The sequence below is a fragment of the Lepidochelys kempii genome, chromosome 10 (assembly GCF_965140285.1).
Source record: "Lepidochelys kempii isolate rLepKem1 chromosome 10, rLepKem1.hap1, whole genome shotgun sequence".
In the NCBI taxonomy this organism is placed as follows: domain Eukaryota; kingdom Metazoa; phylum Chordata; order Testudines; family Cheloniidae; genus Lepidochelys; species Lepidochelys kempii.
Window position 1 is genome coordinate 37,740,529 of NC_136389.1, and position 23,568 is coordinate 37,764,096.

General features: G+C 44.9%; 1 protein-coding gene and 1 long non-coding RNA gene across 2 annotated transcripts in view; one reads left to right on the forward strand and one right to left on the reverse strand.

Moving 5' to 3' along the window:
* The window catches only part of LOC140918461 (uncharacterized), a 39,775-nt gene extending 37,443 nt beyond the window's left edge, over positions 1 to 2,332 (reverse strand). Inside the window, exon 1 of the long non-coding RNA XR_012161191.2 lies at positions 1,372 to 2,332. This is a non-coding gene — a long non-coding RNA (uncharacterized LOC140918461). The remainder of the gene's footprint in view (positions 1 to 1,371) is intronic.
* On the forward strand, positions 1,418 to 22,640 carry ATP6V0C (ATPase H+ transporting V0 subunit c). Its single transcript, XM_073362915.2, has 3 exons — positions 1,418 to 1,792; positions 19,927 to 20,110; positions 21,810 to 22,640. Exons 1-3 carry the CDS (start codon positions 1,717 to 1,719, stop codon positions 22,012 to 22,014), a joined length of 465 nt encoding a protein of 154 aa, XP_073219016.1. The 5' UTR covers positions 1,418 to 1,716; the 3' UTR covers positions 22,015 to 22,640.
* Positions 22,641 to 23,568: the final 928 nt, after the last annotated feature.

Consider the following 23,568-nt stretch of genomic DNA (forward strand, 5'->3'; position numbering starts at 1 on the left):
AACACTTCAATCTCTCTGGTCACGCAATCACAGACATGAAGGTCGCTATCTTAAAACAAAAAAACTTCAAATCCAGACTCCAGCGAGAAACTGCTGAATTGGAATTCATTTGCAAATTGGATACTATTAATTTAGGCTTAAATAGAGACTGGGAGTGGCTAAGTCATTATGCAAGGTAGCCTGTTTCCTCTTGTTTTTTCCTACCTCCCCCCCCCCCAGATGTTCTGGTTTAACTTGGATTTAAACCTGGAGAATGGTCAGTTTAGATCAGCTATTACCAGCAGGAGAGTGAGTTTGTGTGTGTATGGGGGTGGGGGGGATGTGAGAAAACCTTGATCTATGCAGGAAATAGCCCGACTTGATTATGTAAAGAGTTGTCACTTTGGATGGGCTAGCACCAGCAGGAGAGTGAATTTGTGTGGGGGGGTGGAGGGTGAGAAAACCTGGATTTGTGCTGGAAATGGCCCACCTGTTGATCACTTTAGATAAGCTATTACCAGCAGGACAGTGGGGTGGGAGGAGGTATTGTTTCATGATTTCTGTGTGTATATAAAGTCTGCTGCAGTTTCCACGGTAAACATCTGATGAAGTGAGCTGTAGCTCACGAAAGCTCATGCTCAAATAAATTGGTTAGTCTCTAAGGTGCCACAAGTACTCCTTTTCTTTTATCCATAGACAGGACGCTAAGCTAGATGGACCATTGGTCTGACCCTGTCTGGCTGGTCTTATGACTATAAGGAACCCAGCAGACTGTCACCTATACATGTAATAATAACAGCGTTTACTCCACTTTTCTACACACTCACCAGCCCAGCATCTCAAGTCCCCACCCCCAGGCCTCTGGAGCATCCTGCTGTCCAGGAGGGCTCTGGAGTCGGTTGGGTGCACACCAACAGCAGGGCACCCACCCTGCTGTGGATGGCTGGGTCCCCAAGACCCGGGGATCCTGGGCGCTGGCTTAGGCAATTGCCCCGTGCGACGCACTTCCTCGGTCTACGAAGATCATTACCCTCCCCCCGCTCTCTGAACCCCAAGAAAAACGCCCCCGCTCCGCGGGCCACTCATGCAGGCCTTATCTCCCCACAGCTCGGAGAGGGGCGGTGCCTGCTGTGCTGGACGCGCCCCATATGCTAATGTGCGCTGAATCACGCTCAGCTGTGGCCGATGCGCCGGGAGGAAGCGAAGTATAGGGAGTGGACTAAACCATCTGCGCACGGAAGAAGGGCAGGATGATATTCAGATCCCCCCTCACGCCGCTTGGAGACGGACAGCTGGGACCCTGTTTGGTTTGTAACGGGGGATGATGTGCTTGACGGTGTTGTAGGCTGGGGAATAGCGTTTGCATGTTCATGAGTGAGGCGTGAAACCCACCTGGCTGTGAGTGGTCCGACCCCCGAGCGGCGGGGGAAGGAGGGAACTCCGGCGGGCGGGTCATGTGACCTGTCGGCGACCGCCATTTTGTCCTGCGGAGGTTGGGTATTTAGAGCGCAGCGTCCGCAGACAGCGCATATCAGTAAGGACCCAGCCGAGCGCCCACGCTACCACTGCTACCCCCCCCCCCCGTAGATCGGCTTGCGCCCCGACCCCGTCCTAGCGCGGTCTCCGCCGTTTTGTGGCTGAGCACTGCCTCAGGAGGAGCCGGAGCCTCGAGGCAGAAGGAGACCGTCCGCTCCCCGCAGCGCGCAAGTACCGACCGCGGCCCAGCACCGCCCAGCCATGTCCGAGGGCAGCGCTCCCGAGTACGCCTCCTTCTTCGCAGTGATGGGCGCCTCCGCCGCCATGGTCTTCAGTGGTGAGACACCCGGCTCCTTCCCGAGCCCTCGGCGGTCTGGGGGCGATGGTTGCTTTCCCTCGCCGGGGGGCGTGATGCCCGCGGTGCCTGCGCCCTTACCTGGGGGGAGTGGGGGGCTCTTTCCGGCCCTCGGGCGGGGGCGCAGGCTCTGTTAACCCCGCGATGGGCTGTGGGGGAGGCTCGCGTTCCCGGGACCTGGGGAGTGATAGCTGCTGGACGGGGGGTGCTGGCAGAGGGCTTGCTGTTTGGCAGTGCTTTGGGGCTGGAGGGGGGACTCGCCCCAGGCTGGGGCTCCTTGGCCGCGCCGCCCGCTGGGCAGCTGACACTTGAGATGTCTGGGGAGGCAGGAGCGGCTCCACCGCAAGGCACCAGGACGCCGCTCCCCGGGTATGGGGGTGGCCCGTACACTGGGCTTTCGGGATGTTACTGCGGGGGCGGACCCTGCCGAGCCTGCAGTTCCCGTGGCTTGCTGCGGCTCCCCCCTTGTCGAAGCTCTTCGCTTTCTCCGCCTCCTGCCGCCATCCTGCCCAGCTGCTCCATCCGGGCTACTGTGGGCTCTCGGAAGGTTCCGGAGGGAGGGGCCTCCAGGGCGAGACGCTGAGGGTCTGAGGCTGACGTCACTGGGGAGACTCAGCTGGTGGAGGAGCCCCCGGCTGATCACGTGACTGCAGGGAGGGTGTGGGGGTTGGTAAGGAAGAACTGTGCTTAGCAAAGAGCCTAATGCGGATGGCCTGAGCCAGCTAGGGCGCTTGGTGCAGGTGCTCTCCCAAGAGGGCTTTTCCTAGCAAATGTGTTGTAAGGACGATGCTGCTATGAATGGGGAAGGGGGCTGTTTCCATATGGCTGAATAGGTGTCCACCTTTCTGACTAATGGAAGCCTTGCAAAGAGGGGGCATGTAATGACTGATCTACAATAGCTTGCCATCTCAATTCACAAGACCAGGGCAAATATTTACTACTTACTGTAAATCTGACTAATGAGCTAACCCACTGGATACCAAGAAAAGAGGACCATTTTGAGTGAGTTTCTGACTTAGTGAGTGATCCCAGAGCTGTTAGTGGGTACAGAGTCAGTTGTAGATGCCCATATGACTACTAGTAATTGTTGTCTCAGGCTTATGAAGCTATGGTTAGCTTTAACAAGTAACTAAATTCCATCCAACCTAAAGATCACTTTTGGATATGGATTAACTTTGGCTGTTAGTACTTGACAGACTAAACTTTGACACATTCTGAATGTCTGTGTAAATGTAAACCTTGGTTAACCAACAAGTTCTTCTGGGATATGTGGTCTTTAGTCCGAATGAATTAGATTTGTTAATCATGGCATTAAGTAAATCTGTCACACTGACTTTCTAGGAACTTTCTTCATTTTGTAGAATAAAAAGCCAGATGGAACCTTCTTTCACTTCATATATGGGAAAATCTAAAGGAAGCCACTCTGGTCACCTGCAGCCACTGAACTCAAAGCAGTGAATCCTTCACATGCTTGTACAATCACCCAGTCACATTGTACTCTATACACAGAGGATTACATTGGCGCAATACTGACTTGTGTTTGAAAAGTCCAGATTTAGTTCTGTTAAGTACAACTGTAAATATGGCAAAGGCCACTGACCAAATAGTATGTAAACCATCACATTACCTACTTCAACTTTAACTATGACTACCCATTTTTTTACTCCAGTGTCTGACGCTTACAATAGACACAAGTCATCCTTGCTTAGTTCAAAATATATGTAGATATTCCTTAAGTAGGCAGCTGAATTAACCTCTCTTAAAATGAAGATCATTACACAAGCAGAAACTAGTAAGCCTCTCTATACTTACATTTGTAGATGGGAGATAACCTAATCCTTCCAAGCATAATTTTTTTTGTTAAATTTTAATAAACATAGAATATCTGGGTTGGAAGGGACCTCAGGAGGCCATCTAGTCCAACCCCTTGCTCAAAGCAAGACCAATCCCCAATTTTTGCCCCAGATCCCTAAATGGCCCCCCTCAAGGACTGAACTCTCAACCCTGGGTTTAGCAGGCCAATGCTCAAACCACTGAGCTATCCCTCCCCCCCCCCCCCCCAACATCAATTTCACTGGGTACACAAATGCCTAAGTTTCAATCAATGGAATTTTGTCCAAAGTGAGATGCTGCTTGACAACTTACCACTTCAATTTAAGGATATTGACTGTGTATATTTTGACACATGATGGCAATTTGTTAATGGTTCCAAAGCTTTAACTTTTCAATTTCATGTGCTGCCATTTAATTCTGACGCCCCAACTTTGTACAACTGAATTTAAATTCAGATCAATAAAAAATGCTTAAGTATCTGTTACAGCTCTTCTGCAATGTACACTGAGCAACTCATTCCTTATTTGGTCACCAACACTACAACATGATCTGGATGCTAAACACCTAGGTCTCTGCTGTACCAGTAGGCTTGTGGAAGATTAGCCTTGCTGGATGGGAGAACTTTTGGTATGAAGTAGTCCAAAATGTGTCAGACCTACACTTGCAAGCAGTAGACAGAAAAATCCTTATTAATTCATTGGTGGTCTCCTTTTTGAGTGCTCATGGGTATAATTACCTCCCCTGAATTAAGGAGAAGACTTCCTTTAGCTTCCCCTGTTGGCTACTTTCATGGGCTTCTGCACATAGATGTTATCCTCTGCAGTAGAGTGTTATGATGCAGATCAGTGGTCATCAACTAGTCGATCACACTCTCCAGCGACTCAGTGGAGCTGCCGCTAAGACCGGCTCCTTGCCTGCCCTGGCCCCATGCCACTCCTGGAAGTGGCCAGCATGGCCCTGGGGAAGTGATGGGGGCAGGGGTCTCCCTCTGCCCCTCTCTGCGATCACCGACCCCGCAGCTCCCATTGGCCAGGAACGGGGCACTGTGCCCAATGGGAGCTGTGGGGTTGGTGCTTGCAGAGAGGGGCAGTGTGCGGAGCCATGTGCTGCCCCACTTTCCCAGGGCTACAGTGGCCTCTTCTGGGAGCGGTGTGGGGCCAGGGTAGGCAGGGAGCCTGCCTTAGCAGCAGCCACACTACACCACCGACCAGGAGCTGCAGGAGGTAAGTGCTGCCCTCCCACAGCCAGCACCCTAAACCAGCTCCTTGCCCCCTCCTGCACCCAAACTCCCTCCCAGAGCTTGCACCCCTCGTCTCTGCCCCGTGCTCACTCCAGAGCCCTTGACACACTGCAAACCCCTCAGATCCAGCGCAGAGCCCTCAGCCCAGTGTGGGTGAGGGAAAGCGAGTGATGGAGTGAGTGGGGTGGGGAAAGGGTGGGGTAGATCCTGGGTTGCCCTTAAATTCAAAAGGTGATCTTGGGTGTAAAAAGGTTGGAGACCACTGATGTAGATGGTTGGCATTGCTCTTCAGTCATTCCTGAGACAGTGTTGGAGCACAGACTTAAGTTGCCTGCTGCAGGGCAGGGTAGGCCAGTGGGTCATCTCCAAATCTTTAACACTGTTGTCTGGCTCGGCAGTGACAGTCATGTCAAGCCAGTGTACTGCAATCTTGGGTATAGAGAAAGAAGTCTGCACACAGACTCCTGCATAATGTAGCTCTAGATGGCTGTCTAACCCTCATCTGCCAGAGGATGGCTTATAAGGCTGGAGGAGGAAAATGATGGGCATGTGATCTTTCCTTGGGAAAGAAGCTGAAGTGGGGTGAAGAGGATTTCACAGAATTTGAATAAACAGAAGGTGGTGGTCTTAACAGCTTGGTAGCCAAACCCAGTCAAGCTTTCTGCTCCATTTCCAAACCCAATGACACATCTCTTTAAACCATTGACACCCATTTTGGAAGAGTAGGTGGTTCTGTTGAGTTGGAAGGAATTGAGCCCCTAAAACTACTCAAAACTGCTCCTATGCTGCTGAAGTGCTTCAGTGGTGGAAGGCTTTGTTCTGTGTCTCTAGTAAATCCACCCCCTCAAGCGGTGGTACAGTAGAACCTCAGTTACAAACTGACCTGTCAAGCACACACCTCATTTGGAACCTGACAAATGAAATTGGACAGCAGCATGCTCCCCCTGTGTGTGGGGGGAGGGGGGACAAGCATGCAGCTGCTTGCATGTATGTGCAGCCCCTGACCCTGTTCCCTGGCTGAAGCACTGGAGGGGGGCAAGCCCCAGACCCCCGCTCCCCAGTGGGAGCTCGAGGGCTAGAATAAAACAGCTGGTGGGGCCGGATTCGGCCCCTAGGCCATAGTTTGCCCACCCCTGCTCTAATTGCTTCTCTTTTAAGTTTCCGTTCACTAGATATGCCTCAACACCCTTCAAGTAACTTGTTAATACCCAATGTTAGTATTCTGAAGGTTAGATACCTACTGCAGGAAGATGATATTGTGGCATTGAGCTGTTCACTTTTACATAATCACTGGGTCTTGAAACCTGTTCCTGATGTGCGAGCATATACAGCTGAAGTGAGGGAGAGTACTAGGCACTGTCTGGCTGTGAACTAGTCCTGTCAACAGATTAAAGGGATTACTTGCTTTGAAAACTAGTAATATTTTTATTACATCTGACCAAGCTTTTATATGAATGAGTCCTAAAGCTAACTAATTAATACTACTGTTAAAAGTTTACCAATCTCTTAAGGGAACGATCCTAAACTAGGCTCCGGAAACCTGCGATCATTTATGCAGACTTATAATAGGTTTGTCACTAATTCAAAGTGACTTTTCTAGTTCCATATTTGCTTCTGAACTGCTGGTTTATCAACTGAGTCTTGCTGATATTGCTGTCAATTCAGGGTAAACTAAATGAGGCAATATCTTATTCATATGTGATCTGTTACTGAATATGCAGACTTAAATGTAGCATTAAAATCTGCAATGTCATGTAGCACTTTTAACTGGTATGTAGCACTACAGTATGTTCCAATGCTTCTTGCCTAAGTGTTAATTGTTTCAAAATAAACTGATTTTAGAGGCAAGAAGCTACCGACTCTCTGGGGAGGGAGGCAGTGGCTTTAAGACTGCATAAAGAACATCTGAGCTCAGTGTCAATTAATGCAGTAGACTTGATATGTTACACAACTCTTTAAGTCATACATTTCTAACTCAAATAAGTCTTGTGTACTGTTTCTTCTGAGGCTTGTATTTCAGAGACTTCTGTCTTTTAGCAAACCTGTTCAAGGCTTGTTCTGTCCTGGCAGGCTTGATGTGGAAACAGTATTGCATACAGTCTTTTTGTTTTGGGTTTGAACACTGACTTTTGATTATAGTAAATAGCTAGCAGAGCTTGTTTTGGTCAGCTATAACTGTGGTGGCCACTAGCAGCATCTGACAGGCTACTGTGACCTTCATGTATTTGAATATCTTCAGACTGCTTACTCAGTGATCAGACCTAAATCATTTCTTGTGGTTTAAATGGAGGGGGGAAGCTATTTCCAGTGGGTAAAATGTGTGGGTGGCTAAATGTCAGATGCTGTTGAGTGGTCAAATTTTATATAATCCTTTCCGTGTTCTAACTCCTACAGCACATCCTTACATCGGAAAAGGAAATAGAGGCATGGTATCAAGACCAAGTGGTCTGCTTCTGCATTTTCATCAGTGGAGACTTCACAATGGAGGGTTGCTGTGTTAAGGGTTATTAGGAGTCTCAAACACTTTCAACCCTGATAATCATTTAAAGCCATAATCCTATATGAAGTTTCACTTAATCTCTTGAATTTGTCCTAGAAACAGGATCATGCTTTTGCTAGGCTGCAAGCAGATGGAAGATTTTTGATGATGGAAATACTACTTTAGTATCTCAGAAATAGCAGATGCCTAGTCTTGTGCACATTAGTTCGTTTTTATCATTGCTGCAAAACTTATATCAAACAAGGGCCCATTTACAGAATTTCTCTGCCTAACAGGTTTTCACTACTGTCAATTCACAGCACCTATGGACTGCCTTGGAATTTTTTCATCACACTTAATAGGTAAATTTCAATGAATCTGCCTGGCTAGGTTTTTTATTTTTCCTCGCTCACATTAGAACTTGCCTTTAGTTAGTATTGCCACCAACATAGAATCCTAGAAATGTAGGGCTGAAAGAGACCAAGAGGTCATTTAGTTCAGTCCCCTGCACTGAAGTATGACCAGGTAAAGCTAGAGCATCCCCAACAGTTTGCGTAACCATCTGGTTAAAAACCTCCAATGATAGGGATTCCACAACTATCCTTGTAATTAGAAATTTTTTTCCTAATATTTAACCAAAATCTCCCTTGTTGCAGAATAAGCTAATTACTACTTCTACCTTCAGTGGACACAGGGAACAATTTATCACTATCCTCTTTGACATCAATTAACATATGGAAGACTTATCTGATCATTACTTCTCCCCCCCCAGTTTTCTTGAGACAAAACATAGCTAGTTTTTAAGCTTCCTTTACAAATTAGAGTTTTTTCTAAATCTTCTCTAATTTTTGTAGTTCTTCTCTGGGATGTCTCCAGTTTGCTGTGCTTCAAGAAAAATGTGGACACCCAGAACTGGACGCACTATTCTAGCTGAGGCCTTTGTAGTGCTCAGTAGAACAGGACAGTTACTTTCCATGTCTTAATATGCCACTCGGGTTAATAAATCCTAGAATGATATAGCCTCTTATACAAGTGCATCACAAGTTGAATGAGTCCACCATAAACCCCAGATCTGGTTCTGCAGTATTTCATGCTACGCAGTTATCTCCCATTTTGTATTTGTGCATTTATTTATTTTTTCTAAGTGTAGTACTTTGCCACTTGCTTTTATTGAATTTCATCTTGTTGATTTCAGTCTGATTCTCTGACTTGTCAAGGTCACTTGGAATTCTAATTTTATTCCCCAAAGTGATGATAACCTCTCCAAGCTCAGTGTCCTCTTCAGATTTTTATACGCATGCTCTCCACTCCATTATCCAAGTCATTAATGACTATTGAATATACTGGATCCCAGACAGACCTCTGCAGGACTGCACTTGGTATACCCCCTCCCCGCCCACCGCCCTGTTATATATCAATAGTTTGCTATCATTTGAGTATGGTTTTGCAACTTCCCTATAGTAACTTCATCTTTCTAGACTATACTTCCCTAGTTACATTGAGACTGTCATGAGGGACTGTGAAAGCTTTAATAAAATCAGTATCGCATCTACAGCTTCCCTATTCACTGCCTTCTAGTACCCTGTCAAAGGAAATCAGGGTGGCTTGGCATGACTGTTCTTGACTTGATCATGTTGCTTAATACTTTTAGTTGCTTACAAACCTTTTTGTTTATAAGGTAAATAGCCTTACTATAGAATAGGGCCGCCTAGCTTATATTTAGCATATCTAAGAATGGTGCAGTTCTCTGAGAGTAAAGAACTATTGGGCACCTGCCTGGTATCTCCTGAAATACTTCTGTACAGAAGCTTGTAAAATCCTCCAGGAGCACATCCTTTGTTGGCAGAACTGTCATTAGGATAACTCAGCTATACATACTCAGTTGCTGGAAAGAGTTCCATGTGCATAGCATAGTACAAACCCTTATTACCAAACATTACTTAAGCACTCTAAATGCAGACCCAAGATGACTTGTCTGCTGCTCTAAATCTCTAGAACTGGCAAAGTATGCTTCAAAATCTTAGGGCCCTTTGTCTAATTCAGTGCCAGGGAATGTGACTAGAATGTGTAATCAAAAATATTAAACCTACTTGATCCCTGGCAATTAGCCATATTCCTGACATCCTGCAAGATCACAACTAGTCTTACTTTAACACTTACTGAAGTCAGTCAGTTAGAGAACAACTTGGCATTGTGGCTTACTACACTAGCTTATGTCCTGGCTTTGGAACAGAACTGCTGCTGTCTTGTTCATTATCCACTCCATTTAGTGGAGAGGATAATGGCAACAGCCAGAGCAAGGCAAGGATATGCCCAAGCACTTTTCTGTAGGACTATATCTGGCGCATGCTTGCTTAAATCACAGATGGGGAGAAGTAGCTACAGGATAGCTGCATAGTAAAGACCCCAGTAACTTTATCCTAAGAACAAACATCTTAGAAATAGCAGATGAAATACTGGATAGAGGAGTGTATGAGGGTGGAGTGGGTGGTAAGTGAGGACCTCTCCCACGCTATTGCTCACACATCATGCTTGACCTGATAGTCTTTGACTGCCTTTAAACAAACTGAGTGCTCACTGTGACTTCAGTGACAAACTTGCAGCCTTACTTCTAACTCATGTCACAGATTCCATGACTGACTTCTGCACTGGCCACTGCTGGGGCAGTCTTAGGTCCCCTCGTGTTCCACCTTCCCCCCCCTCCCCCACTAGCATCAGAGTTTGTATGTGGGAGGGGTCAGGGGACTGGGTTACAGGATGGGATGAGACAGGCTCTGGGTGGTGCTTACCTGGGAGACTCCCTGGAAGCAGCAACAATGACATCCCCCTCACTCAGCTGCTGGGTGGAGGCATGGCCAGGCAGCTCTGCACACTGCCTTTGTCCGGGGCACTGCCCCACAGCTCCCATTGGCCAAGAACTGCAGCCAATGGGAGCTGCAGGGGCAGTACCTGTGGGCAGAGGTAGTCTATTGCACAGAGCTGCCTGGCCACACCTCTGCCTAGGAGCTGAGTGAGGGGGATGTCACCACTTCTGGGGAGCCCCTCGGGTAAGCACTGCCAGAGACTGCCTCTCCCCCCTCCCACACCCAAACTCTGCTGCTGCGGGGGGGGATGGGTGCAGCACAGGGCTAGGTAGGGAGCCTGCCAGCCCCACCAACCCCCAACACCAGCAGGGGCCCTGGGCTGTGCACTGCCACCCGTGCACCCCAGCACCAGCAGGGATCCCAGGCCATGCACTGCTGCCAGCACCTGCCGGGTCTCCAGGCAGCCCCCAAGTCACAATGTTTTTAGTAAAAGTTACAGACTGATATGGGGCCATGAATTTGTTTACTGCCTGTGACCTGTCCATGACTTTTACTAAAAATACCTGTGACTAAAATGTAGCCTTAGTTAGAAATAACATGGCTGCTTCTTCCTCAGTACTTCAAGGGAGAACTAGTATGTTGTACTCATACTACATTTGAGAAACTTTTTTTTTTAAGTAAATGCAGTGATCTGATTTCCCTTGTCTTCACTTGTAAGACTTACCTACTTACAGGCAGACTACATACTGTCCTAAGCATTCAGGCATTTGGCTGCCAAATTCTTTCCTAGACCCACTTATGATGTAAAACAACCCAAATCTGAAGTGGGATCCCTTCCCTCTAAGTCTCAATATGTAAACTGTAATCCAAGTTTGCCTCAGTTGAGTTCCATATGTAGCTTTCATTCCAGAGTCCTGATGAAAACTCTTCATCAAAGAACATAAGCATGCGCTTGCCTTCAACAAGCTATTTTGGAGGAAATCTTAATTAGCACTGCTCTTGCAAACACTCAAGATTTCTTTAGAATGTGTAAAGAAATGAGGATTTCTTCTAATCTGATTAAATGAGGCACTTGAGACTTGACTAGTGGTGAGCAGAAGTAAACTGTGTAGTATCGTAATTAGATATTAATGTAGCAAAGTCTGATCACATGTTTATACACTGCAAGTTGAGTTGCTATCCATAATCTGTCCAGGAGAGTAGTCAGCCTGACTGAAGAGAGAAACTGCAGCTCTGAGAATGATGGCATTGCTACTATAGCTCTGCAGCGTTTGTAGCCTATTTACCCATTAACCTGGACTTCAGCTTTTAAATAAGATCATCTAATATAAAACTTCTCAATGGCTGCCTGCCATGAAATTGCTCTTCAATTCACTTCAAACTTGGAGCATTTTGGGGTCAGAGTCCTGAAATCTTGAAAGTTAAGTCTCTTTAGATATCTTTACCTAAAACTCTCAAAATGGTTGCTTAATTGAACAAGTGAGTAGAATGTGTTTGGGATGGCTGGTCTGGCTATGTAATTAGAATTTGTGGTGACTGGCTCCTAATCTTCAGTCTGAGCATCCTTGCTGAACTTCAGGGTGTTCAGTCTCTTATGCTTCCAGGTGGTCTGTACTGACTACTTCTCACACTACAAAATTGAACCTCTTCCACAGATCAATAGAGGCTACCTGTATAAATTCACTGAAGTCTTCAGCAGAACAGGTGAAAAGACTCAAGTCTCAGGCTAGATTCAAACTTCATGTGGCATTAACACAGCATTATAGTGACCTAACTTGCGTGGTTAGTGAAGAATCAAATGTCTTCTGATCTTTTAACAGTACTGCAGAGTTCTGCAATTCAAACTTAAACTAGTTAAGGTTGTTTGTACAACCTTAATGCAGAGATAATCATTCCACTTCATACTGCTTATGCTTTCAGTATGGTCTTGCTGTGAATACTTGTTCAAGTCAGAGTGGCCATCTGCAGTCTATGGTCCTCAGCCGACTACCTAGCTGAGTATCTCATCCACCCAAAAGTATACAGCACTTGTAATAGCCACAGTGAGATCCCTTAATCACTTGAAATCGTTTTTAAATATTGGATTAATCTTGTCTGTGAAACTAAGCCAGGACTTTCCTGGCTATAAATATGGATTCAGACTTAAGGTTTCTTGCAAAGAAACCTTACTATCAGCCCTTGTTACACATCAAGGGCTTAAACAGACTGAAAAAGACCTAAGTGCAACTTTCCCTAGTGTTGAAGATAGAGGGATGTTTGTGTGATCTTAAGTGGTAATGGATCAGAAGTTTTTGAGAAGCTTTCTTTTCTTAACTAGTCACAGAAGTTGTAAAGTCGGACTAAAAATACCTTCCTCCTCCTCCACCCCCCCCCCCCATTGCTGGAATCATTCCAAGTTGTTGACTTGAATTTGTGAAATCATCTTCCAATGTAGCCAGGACCTGAATTTCTAATATCAAACTCAAGAATAGCCTTCTTGCATATTCATCATTAGGGCAATCTGGCCCTAGGCCTGCTACAGCATGGCGCAGAGATAGGGTAAGGCTGTCTCATGGGATAGCCATGCCCATTTGGACTGGCAGAGGATTCTTCCAAAGATGCAAGGACAGTAGTATGGGACCACTTTTCATCAGGAGCAGCAAAGATGGCAACAGGGCATCCCTCACCAGAAGTAAGGGTAGCAGCAGGGGTGTCCCAAATACCCCCTCTAGAGCTAGGGTGTTGAGGTGGGCTGGACCTTCTGCACTCCAGCTGCCACACAGTCCTGCCAGGATGGCATTGGCAGGGACAGATCCCCATCCATCTCAATGGAAAGGAAGTACTAGTCTCCCCCACTCCTTCAGTGCTATCATCTCCATCAATCTGCAGACCTCTGCAAACACTGCTGCATCAATTAAGTCTCACTGCAAAGATTGGAAGGCTATTAAATGAAAGCTAAAATTTTGAGATTTGCATGACTTCATGGCCATGCCTAGGGCCCTAGATTTTGAGTATCTCTAATCTTTACCCTAACATCTTTCTATTTCTCCGTATTCCTCTGATCAGTGTCCACATTGTGGATAATGCAGTGTGGCTTTGTTACTTACCTTGTTCTGCTTTAGAACCCTGGTTTTGCCCAACCCTTCCCTGAAGTTTTAGCCCTGTAAAAAGTCTGCAGCAACTGATGAGTTAGCTATGAGAACTGAACTAAGCAGTTGACAAAGTTGTTTTGCAAAACTAGCTTCCAGAAGAAAAACATTGCTAAACTGATCAAATATGGAAATGTTTTAAATAGATCCTCAGACTTGTAGGACCAGAAAGGCATATTTGGCTGTCCACTGTGAATTCTTCCTCCCTCCCAGAAGCTACAGTACTGCTTTCCTGTAGAAGATGCAAAAAGTCTCTCCAGGCCAGACTGATTAAACACTGCTTCCCCCCCCCCCCCCCCCCAAAATGTTATCTTCTACTTAACACTGTTCGAAAGATTTTTCTGTTTTTATAACTTTTTATATAGTTCTTGCTTCCCCTATTTTATGCACTTACCATACAGCAATAGGAGGAACTCCTTTCGGTTTCAGGAAGAGTTCATATTTTAATCTCCTGGGAAGACTGGAGGAGGAGGGTGTAGAAAAAGGAACTAGAAAACTGACCATTCCTCTAAACCTAATCCTAGTCATGTGCCTGTAAGACAAGGTACAGTTTACAGTAATTACTTTCACTTCTAGGTTCAACACTCTGGGGTTGCAAACAGCTGCAGGAAACAGTTTATCTGATTATTTTAAAATACAGACTTTCTCTCTAATGGCTCTTACCTCCAGACCAAGCAGTGAAATACCTAGTGTAGGTAGAAGTTATTCCATCTCAAATGGGTAGGAGGGGAAAAACTTCAATATTGCATCTCACCATAGGCACAGACTCCATGGGTGCTCTGGGGCTGGAGCACCCACAGAGGAAAAAATGATGGGTGCTGTGCACCCACTGGCAGGCCCCACAGATCAGCACCTCCCCCTCTGGCTCCACACCTGCCTGCCATGATCAGCTGTTTTGTGGCATGCAGGAGGCTCAGGGGGTGGAGCAGGGATGTGGAGGGGGCGGGAAGAGTGGGGCCTTGGGGGAAGGGTTGAAGTGTGGGTAGAGCCAGGGGTCACACACCCTCCAGTGCATTGGAAAGTCAGTGCCTGTGCATCTCACCTCTAAAATATCTTTGCTACCAGTTGACTCTTGGTAGGTCTAGGGCCCCAGATTTCATTAATCTGTCCCAGTGAAGGCCTGGTGGTCAGTCTGCCTGCAAAAAGCACTTTTAAGCAGTTGTAAATCAATGATCTAATCACCATGAAACAGCTGCTGTACACTGAGTGATATTTGGGCAACTTGTGTCCTCCAGCATTAAAGCATAGGCTTGCAAGTGGCAGGTACAGTTTTACTTCTGTAATGTATTACCACTGGCAGTATCTTGTGGTGGGTCTGGTTTACATACTAAATCTGGTCACTTGTGTTCTGTATTCTGGATTAGCTTTGACCCACTCCAGAATCGTTCAAAGACATGACTGGTTAGACAAACTTTGACCCTGGCTTGCAGTCCAAGCACTTGTTGGCCGCCCCAAAAAAATTAATTGTCCTAGTTGTTTCTGAATCAGTTGAGCTGATGCGGAGTGACTTGGAAGCTGTCCAGGATGTTTCTCTTGCATACAGATTCTTTCAGCATACAGAAAGGTGGACCACTCTGACATGATACTCAAATTGTAAAAAAGTGAGACAAAGTAAACTTAGATCACAAATCAGCTAAGAGCTGCCAAACTTTCCAGAATAAGCTGTACTTTTGCCTTCCTGCTGGAATTGGTGCACTGCATTGCAGAAAACATAATTGGACTTTTACAAGATCAGCACATTCTTAAGCCACACACTGTCTGAGAAACTCAGTGGAAAGTCTAGCTTGCCAGTCAAATGAGCATATCTGCACAACCTTTGTATTCCTTTTCTGCCATCCCATATAAAGGGGTGTTAGGACCCGGTGGAATTCCCCCAAGAGTTCTGAAGGAACTCAAATATGAAACTGCAGAATTACTAACTGGGGTATGTAACCTGTCACTTAAATCAGCTTCTATTCCAGATGACTGGAGGCTAGCTAATATATTGCTGTGTGTTTGTGTTTGAAAAGGCTGCAGAGGCAAGCCTGGCAATTAGACTAAGTCTAACTCTAGTACCAGGGAGACTGGTTGAAACTCTAGTAAGAAACAGCATTATCAGACATATATGAACACAACATGTTGGAGAGTCAACATGACTTTTGTGAAAGCAAATCATGCCTCAATCTATTGGAATTCTTTGAGGGTCTCGGCAAGCTTTGATCCAGTTGTAGTACTTAGATTGTCATAAATCCTTTGACAAGATCCCCATCAAACATTCTTAAGCAAAGTAAGCTGTCATGGAATAAGAAAGAAGGGCTCATAGCTCAGTAACTGGTTAAGAGACAGGAAACAAAGGGTAGGAATAAATGCTCCATTTTCACAATGGAGAGCAAAAGAGGGTTGTCCAAGGAGCTGTACTGGGACCTGTACTTTTCAACGTAATCATAGATCTGGATAAGATTAAACAGTGATCTTAAGGGGGTAAACAAAGCTTGCAGGTGATAGCTTTGACAGCTACTACAATCCTAGGAACCACTAGGAAAGGGATAGATAAGACAATCATTATGCTACTATATAAATCCACGGTATACCCACACTGAATAGGGCAACCAGAATGGCATGCTCGAATCTCAAGATATATTAGAATTGCAAAAGGTGCAGAGAAGAGCAACAAATGATTAGGGTTATAGAAGTCTTTTGTACAAGGAGGGATTAAAAAGACTAGAACTGTTCCCCTTAGAAAATTGATTAAGGGGGGAATGATATCTATAATCTCAAATGGTGTGTGGGAAAACAAATTGGAGAAACATTTACCCTTTCACATGATACAAAAATCAGGTCACCCATTGAGGTTAATAAACAGGAGGCTTAAAACAAATGTAAGGAAGTACTTCAACCAATGCAGTCAACTTGTGGAGCTCATTGCCAGGGGATGTTGTGAAGGCAAAAAATGTAACTAGGTTTTTTTATAATCCTAAGTCTATGGAGGATGTGTCAGTGGCTATTAGCCAAGATGCTCAGGGACACAATCCTACGCTCTACATGTCTCAACCTCTGGTGTCCAGAAGCTAAGACTAGGGGATGGATCACTTGATAACTGCCTTGTTCTGTTCACTCTCTCTGAAGCACCTGGCACTGGCCACTGTCCAGATACTGGGGCTAGCTGGACTATTGATTTGACCCAATATCATTGTTCTTACGTTCTCAGTCTCAGCAGAAAGTTGTGCCATCTCCTGAGGCTTGCCAAAATCAGAATCCAGTTTTGAATACACTAAACTAAACACTTGTAGCTTACTACATCCTACCAGTGTAGAATTTTCCTACTACCAACTAAGGGCTGACTAAATCTAAACCCTTTATCTCCACCTAATAACTACAGGAGCAAGAAACTGACTAGTTCATGTCCGTATAACTAAAACATGCTTTCCAAAAGCACAACTTCAAACAATAGCATGCTTAAATAATCTCATGAGAGGATTCTTTAGTGCTTCTGTGATTACAAGATTATGGCATGTGGGAAACTGATCTTGTTAGCAGGTTGAAACTACAGAAACCTTTGACTCCCTGTCAGTGCTTCTCTTCCTTCTGTTTTCCTGCAAAATAGCTAGGCCAAAGTATTTTCATTGCGGGCAGAATGTATCCTAAAATCATAACACAGCATGGTTCTAGAAATACCTTCATTTTTAAGGCTCTCAGATTGTATCCTAAGCCAACTAGAAATCTAGTGGAGTAACTATGGTTTGAAGTCTGAAGCAAAAACCTATTACAACTATGCCTCGGTGGGGGAAGGTCAGAATTTACATGTCTGAGGTCTGATAAGTGAAATGGTTACAATATTGCTGACTTCTTAACATTTGTATTTTATGCAAGAAGTGGAAGCTGTCTGGGTCTGTCGGGGACCAACAATCATAGATTCAAAGGCCAGTTAGACTTATAGGATAGGGGTGGGCAAACTTCTTGGCTCAAGGGCCAAATTGGGGTGAAACTGTATGGAGGGCCAGGTAGGGAAGGCTGTGCCTCCCCAAACAGCCTGGTCCCCACTCGCTATCCCCTGACTGGGACCCCACCCCTATCCAATCCCCCTTACCATGCCACTCAGAGCAGCATGTCTGGGAGCCACGCCAGAGCCAGACGTGCTGCCCTGCATGAGCGCACAGCCCTGCTGCCCAGAGTGCTCCCTGCACAGTGGTGTGGCTGCAAGGGAGGGGCCAGGGGCTCACCTCCTGGGCCAGGGGCTCAGGGGCCGAGCAGGACAGTCCTGTGGGCCACATGTGGCCCGCAGGACAGTCCTGTGGGCCACATGTGGCCCACAGGCCATAGTTTGCCCACTTCTGCTACAAGATCATAATGGTCCCAAGCTTTATAATGCAGGCCACAGAACTTCCCCAAAATTCCTAGAGCATATTTTTTTTTTTTTTTAGGACCGTATATAAATCTTGGACTCAATGCCCAGCAAGACTCTAAGTTCATCTTCTAGCCTGCCCAGAACAGCTATCTAGAGGTAGCACTTCTAGGAGTATAGATGCTTGCTAAACAGGAACATCAAATGCAGTGATGGGGAATTTGGAAGCAAAAGCTGAACAAGTTCATAATATCTAGTTGCTTGGTGTTTTCCTAACCAGCCTTCAGCTTGGTATCCAGCCCTTATGGACTATAGTATCTTCCTGAGTTTGCTGGTAGAAGGCACAAACTTAGACTGTTGGGCCAATTCCTTTTGGATGTTACATAATTAAACTTGGCATTGTTTAAAGTTATAGGTTATGCCTTACAGACTGTAAAAGTTGGTATGAACCAAATTACTGTAGACTACATGGACTCTTCCAAACTAGTTCTTTAACAAGACCACTCCTTTGTCAACATGTATACCTCAATTTACCATGATAAATTCAGCCCAAGGCTTCGGTTGACCTTTCTGTAACTTGTAAGAAATTATATTATAAAAAAATAAAGTAGAACTTGCTTCTAATGACAAAGATGTAACAAGTCATTGGCCTTCTGGAAGTATTGAACCACTCTCTAAAGCATAGCTGTTGCCTAAACCTGCCTCTACACTGAAGCCTGAAGAATTTCACTAAAGTACCAGCTCTCTAAAAGTAGAAAAGTGCTTTGAAGTCCTTTATTCAGAAGCTCTGTAGTACTGAGATCACAATGTCCTGAGAAGCTCCTAGGTTGGTTTGTCAGAGTCAACAAAAGAAGCCATTGAAAGGTGGCTGGCGTGTGGGGAGGCCTAACCCAGAATCATGGACTTACCAAGGCACTAAGTGAATACCAGGATGATGTCCCACATTTGCATCTTATTACCCTGTGAGTTATCTTTTTGAATAACTATTTGCACTTAACAGAACAGCAGTAAAAGAACCAACAGCTGTCAGCATCTGACAAGGAAGAGATGTAAGGCAACCTGAATCAGAAAATTTAAATAATGAACAGTTACTAGACAGCAACTGGTTCTTCTGATTTGTAAACAGCATGGGATTCCTACAAGCCTCTGTACAAATAACCTCCTCTTGCAGACATTTGCTCTATAACAGTTCCGTACTTCAAGAGGAAACCATAAAAATCCTTACTTGTAAGCAGAACTGTGCTTCAGTTGGCCCAGCCTGTGTAAACACTTGTAGTGGCGTTCTCTGAACACGTCTATGGGGAAATGCAGATAATACCCTGACCTGCAGTAGGCTTCCCCTTAGCGGAGAGCCAGATCATCATACTTGGGCAAGTTTTAAAATGGAGTGCAATAGTCTAATGTGAATTAGCTAAGTTAACTTTCCTGCAGCTAGATTCAGTGCGAGTTGGATTCTTCAGTTGTATGCACTGTGGAAACACCTGAAGGCTATTCCTCTGTAAAGGAGAAATATGATCTGGCAGTCCAAAATCCTGAAGAGGAAGGGTGTCTACAAAGTTTTCAAGCTGTAAAGCTACATCAGATACTTATTTTGTATGCCTCTGGCATTAATCTTAAATGCCTTCCTAGACACACTTAAGTAATTATAATAGATGTGTACCACCCTGTAACTGCTTCCTAATGCCCTTCTACTGAAACCTCATCCAAACCTGTTTAACCATCAGGTTACAGTGACCATACTGCTGCTTGGTAATTCAACATCGGCTCAGTTGTAGTTGCTGGGAGACTTACTTCACTGTCATTGCTTGGGGTGAAAGCTGGTAGCCTGACTAAATGCATTGTGGAGGAGACATTCAGATTCAAACCTGGGCATGGTGATGTCCTAATTCTAGAGGTGCTAGATTAAACCGTAAATCAAAGGGAACAGAACACTGATGCCCATGTTTGTGCCAGTGCCCTGTAACTAGACCATCTTAAATGTAGGAAATAGCAGTTTCCAGATAACATAGCACATTCTTGGGACATCAGGCTAACTAGCCTCCTAGCCTAGCTACAGTGTGTGATGGGCGGAACAGGCTCAACTTGGAAGAAGTTTAATCTTAATGTTACTTTGGGCAAGTCATTCCTACTTCAGCATTCCCCCACCAAATGAGAGATGAGGGAAATATTTGCTGAGGCTGGTGCCAGTTTACCTACCTACTAGCAAAGCCCTATGCTAACTTAATAGGGTACAATAGCCTAGAAAACTCTGCTCTCGTAAGTGTATATGGTATTGTAGGGATACCATTAACATTGTTTTCCTCTTTTCCAGCCTTGGGAGCTGCTTATGGAACAGCAAAGAGTGGCACAGGTATTGCAGCCATGTCTGTCATGAGGCCTGAACTGATCATGAAGTCAATCATCCCTGTTGTCATGGCTGGTATTATAGCTATCTATGGCCTGGTAGTGGCAGTCCTTATTGCCAACTCCCTTGCACCTGGCATCACACTATTCAAGTAAGTTTTTGCTATACCTGTCAATAGCAGTGTTTGGGAGCGTTAACCTGAAACTCTTGACCCTTGTCAAATGACTAGATATCACTTAAACACTACTGCAGAGAAGCCTCTTATTATGGAGTACTTGGAATCTGTGGTGATAAGGGCAGTAAAGTACTTCGAGCATTTTATAGCTATAGAATAGCTTGTAATCCTGTAACAATCTGGTCCAAAGTTCCGATCCACTTCCACTGTCCTATAGGAACTCAGTACATCATGCAAAATGGAGAGCTTCAGTACATGGTTGTCTAACCTTGCCATTCTGTTTCCCTTCATATATTACTGTAAACTGGCATTTAAAGTTGTCCCACTATGGCCCATAAGCAGTTCAAGAAAGGGGTCATCAGCCAGTGAGAAGAACTTTACAAACAGTCCCTGTTTATGGTACAGCTCCTGATTAAACAAAGACTATTTAAAGACTATTTAAAGACACTTACAAGGTGTGCTAACTTAATTAGGCTGGTCAAATACACAATTTGTGAGCTTTGGTATGCACCAGAGTTACCAGGGAGGTGTTTGTGAATAATTCAACTTAGTGCTTATTTCAGAGCATGCCGGTAAATTAATCCTTTAGCTATGCTAATGTCTCAACAGTTGCCTTTTTGCACCTGGAGCAGTCTGAAATCCAATCCCTTCCGTGCTTCCTGAGACAAGCTGAAACTACCCTAATAAGGCAGTAACACCTGTAATTCTGTAACTTTCTAAAGTCTGTCCTATTGAGGACCACTAAAATCTGCCTTAATCCTAACTGGGTAACAGAAGCAGAAGGATCTTCAGATACTGAAATTAAGGCAGTCCTTATTGCCAACTCCCTTTCAAGTGGCAACTCTTCTGCCCTAACAGATTTGGAATTTGTTTAAGCACTCTTAGTTTTGGAAAAAATCTCTATGCAAGTTAATGAGGGACTGGCACTCCTCAACTGTCCAGTGTGATACTGTTAAACCCCTTGATTCTAGAAATAGGACTACATCACAATGCAGGAGTTACTGTGCAATGCTGTCCATCAGCAGTAGAAAGTGAAATTATGCTCTACCTTTATTCTTGGGAGGAAGCTGGCACTCCAGGTGTCCTGACAAATGGAATTAAAACAACTTGGAGCAAAAGTTGTAGCTGTGCAGCACAGTATGGCAAACACTTCTATTGGGATAGAACTTAATACCAGAATGACTCCTTACTGTACACATTAATGATTAACTGCCTAGAAAACCTATGCAAAGCTATAGTTGCCAGAGTCTTGAATGTTTAATGAACCGTTTGATTCTTACATAGCTTCATGTGCTGCCAGTGTTTGGAATTGCTTCCTACTAAATTACTAATGCTCTTTCAGAAGCATGCTTCCAGATAGTATATGGGCTTGATGTCCTGTCAGGTGTCTGCATTTGCTGACCCTGAGAACATGAGATTCCCAACTCTGTTCAACATCAGTCGTCTTCCAAGACTACACCACATGTGTAGTGGGAGATAAAGCTAGGTGTACAGTTGGGAAGTTCCCTGCTGAGATTGTGAGGGAATATCTGTCCCTTTAGGAGGATGTGGTTCCCCCTTCAAAAGTGGTGATGGAAGTGCTGTTTCTACAGAAAAATGGCAGTTACCTTTTTGACCCAGCCCTTGAACTTGAGATCTATCATTCACCACTAATTGTCTCATCCTTGATCTGCAGGAGCTTCCTTCAACTGGGTGCTGGCTTGAGTGTGGGCCTCAGTGGTCTGGCTGCTGGCTTTGCCATTGGCATTGTGGGTGATGCAGGCGTACGGGGGACAGCACAGCAGCCCAGGTTATTCGTGGGAATGATCCTGATCTTGATCTTCGCTGAAGTCTTGGGTCTCTATGGCCTCATTGTTGCCCTGATCCTTTCCACAAAGTAAACACCACAGAGTATGATGTAAAGAATTAAACAAAATCACATTTAAAACAAAAGCTCCAGAATGAAAATGGTCTCAACAATGTGTACAGTTGTCTTAATTTGGTAGTGGATCTCTTGTAAATGCGCAATGTATGTTAGTGACTTGTCTGTCCTGTGTGTAATTCAATATTAAACTGGATGGGCTGTCCCAAGCCTGCTTCAGGCTTGGCATGACCTATGTTCAACTTTCCACCCATTTGCCATTAGAGTATGTATAAATAGGAACTAGAAATGTAATTTTTTTCTCTTCACTGGATGTTTATTTATAAAAGACTTGACATGTTCATGCATTATGGAGCAAGAATTTTCAATTTCCCATGCTATATATATTAATCATATATAGGTAGATTATTACACTGTGGGGTTAATTGTAAGTGCAGAGAATTTCTTGGATGTAACTTGATGCTAAAGATTACTGTTGTGTCCTGGTATTGGAGTGTGAGAATTGTTTGTTTTTACTTATACAGCAAATGTCCAACACTCCCATGTTTCCAGTAGTAAAATTTATGCTCCAGCATCAGTCGTGCACCCAGTGTTGGGTTTTGCAGTTATACAATGTTTCCAAATAAAACTTCCTCCACTACCCTACTGTAGCAGATCTTGTGGTTTATTTTAAATCATGTGAAACAGTGGCTAATAAGTGGTATCGCACTCCACCTCCTAGACACCCCCAACCCACACATACATACTGTCTGAATCATGGGAGCAGGCAGGATTCCAATACAGTTGAGCATATAGTAATGGAAGAGTTCATACTGCAGTGCATCAAATATAGCCTGTACATGAAAGAAGCAATATGTCCCCTTACCAAGGATAATGAGCTCTTACCTAAGCCAGAGACCTACTTTACACTGGCTGGGCACTCTGACAGCACTGGGCTAGAGCAATGCTTCATGCACTCAGTCCTTCCAGCCTGCTGCATATTAAGTCAGAGTTAACAGGATGTTAAGTGTGCTGAAGACCCAGTTATCACAGTGCTACTGTTAGCTTCATTGGTACTTGGTGCAACTGCAATGGAAAGGGTGCAGGACTAGCAATACTTAATTGATGCATCATCCCTCTACTTTCCCAGTGTGCAAGCTACTTAAATGCAGCTTCTTTGCTGTAAACCTGAACATAAAAATGGATAATAAAACAGTACATGCCAAGAGAACAAAATTGTCTGTGGTTGAGTGCTCTCAAAACACATTTAAAGAGAGAGACAATATCCCTTAAGCAGACTATCCATGGTTCACTCCCTGCTAGGTAGAAATATCACCAGGTAGCTTACTGATCAGGCTAATGCTGCATGTACACTTCAGAGTTTTTAATACTGCTTCTGTGGGGGTGGCAGGAATGGCTTGCCCATCTGTGCTGCTGATCGCCTGTTCTGTTCATTCCCTCTGGGGCACCAGGCATTGAGTACTGGGCTACTTGGACCTTTTGGTCTGAGCTAGTACGGCTACACTTATATTCTTATGCTGTGGAAGCATTTCTCAAGGAGCATAGACATGAGACGTCTTCAGACTGAGCCAAA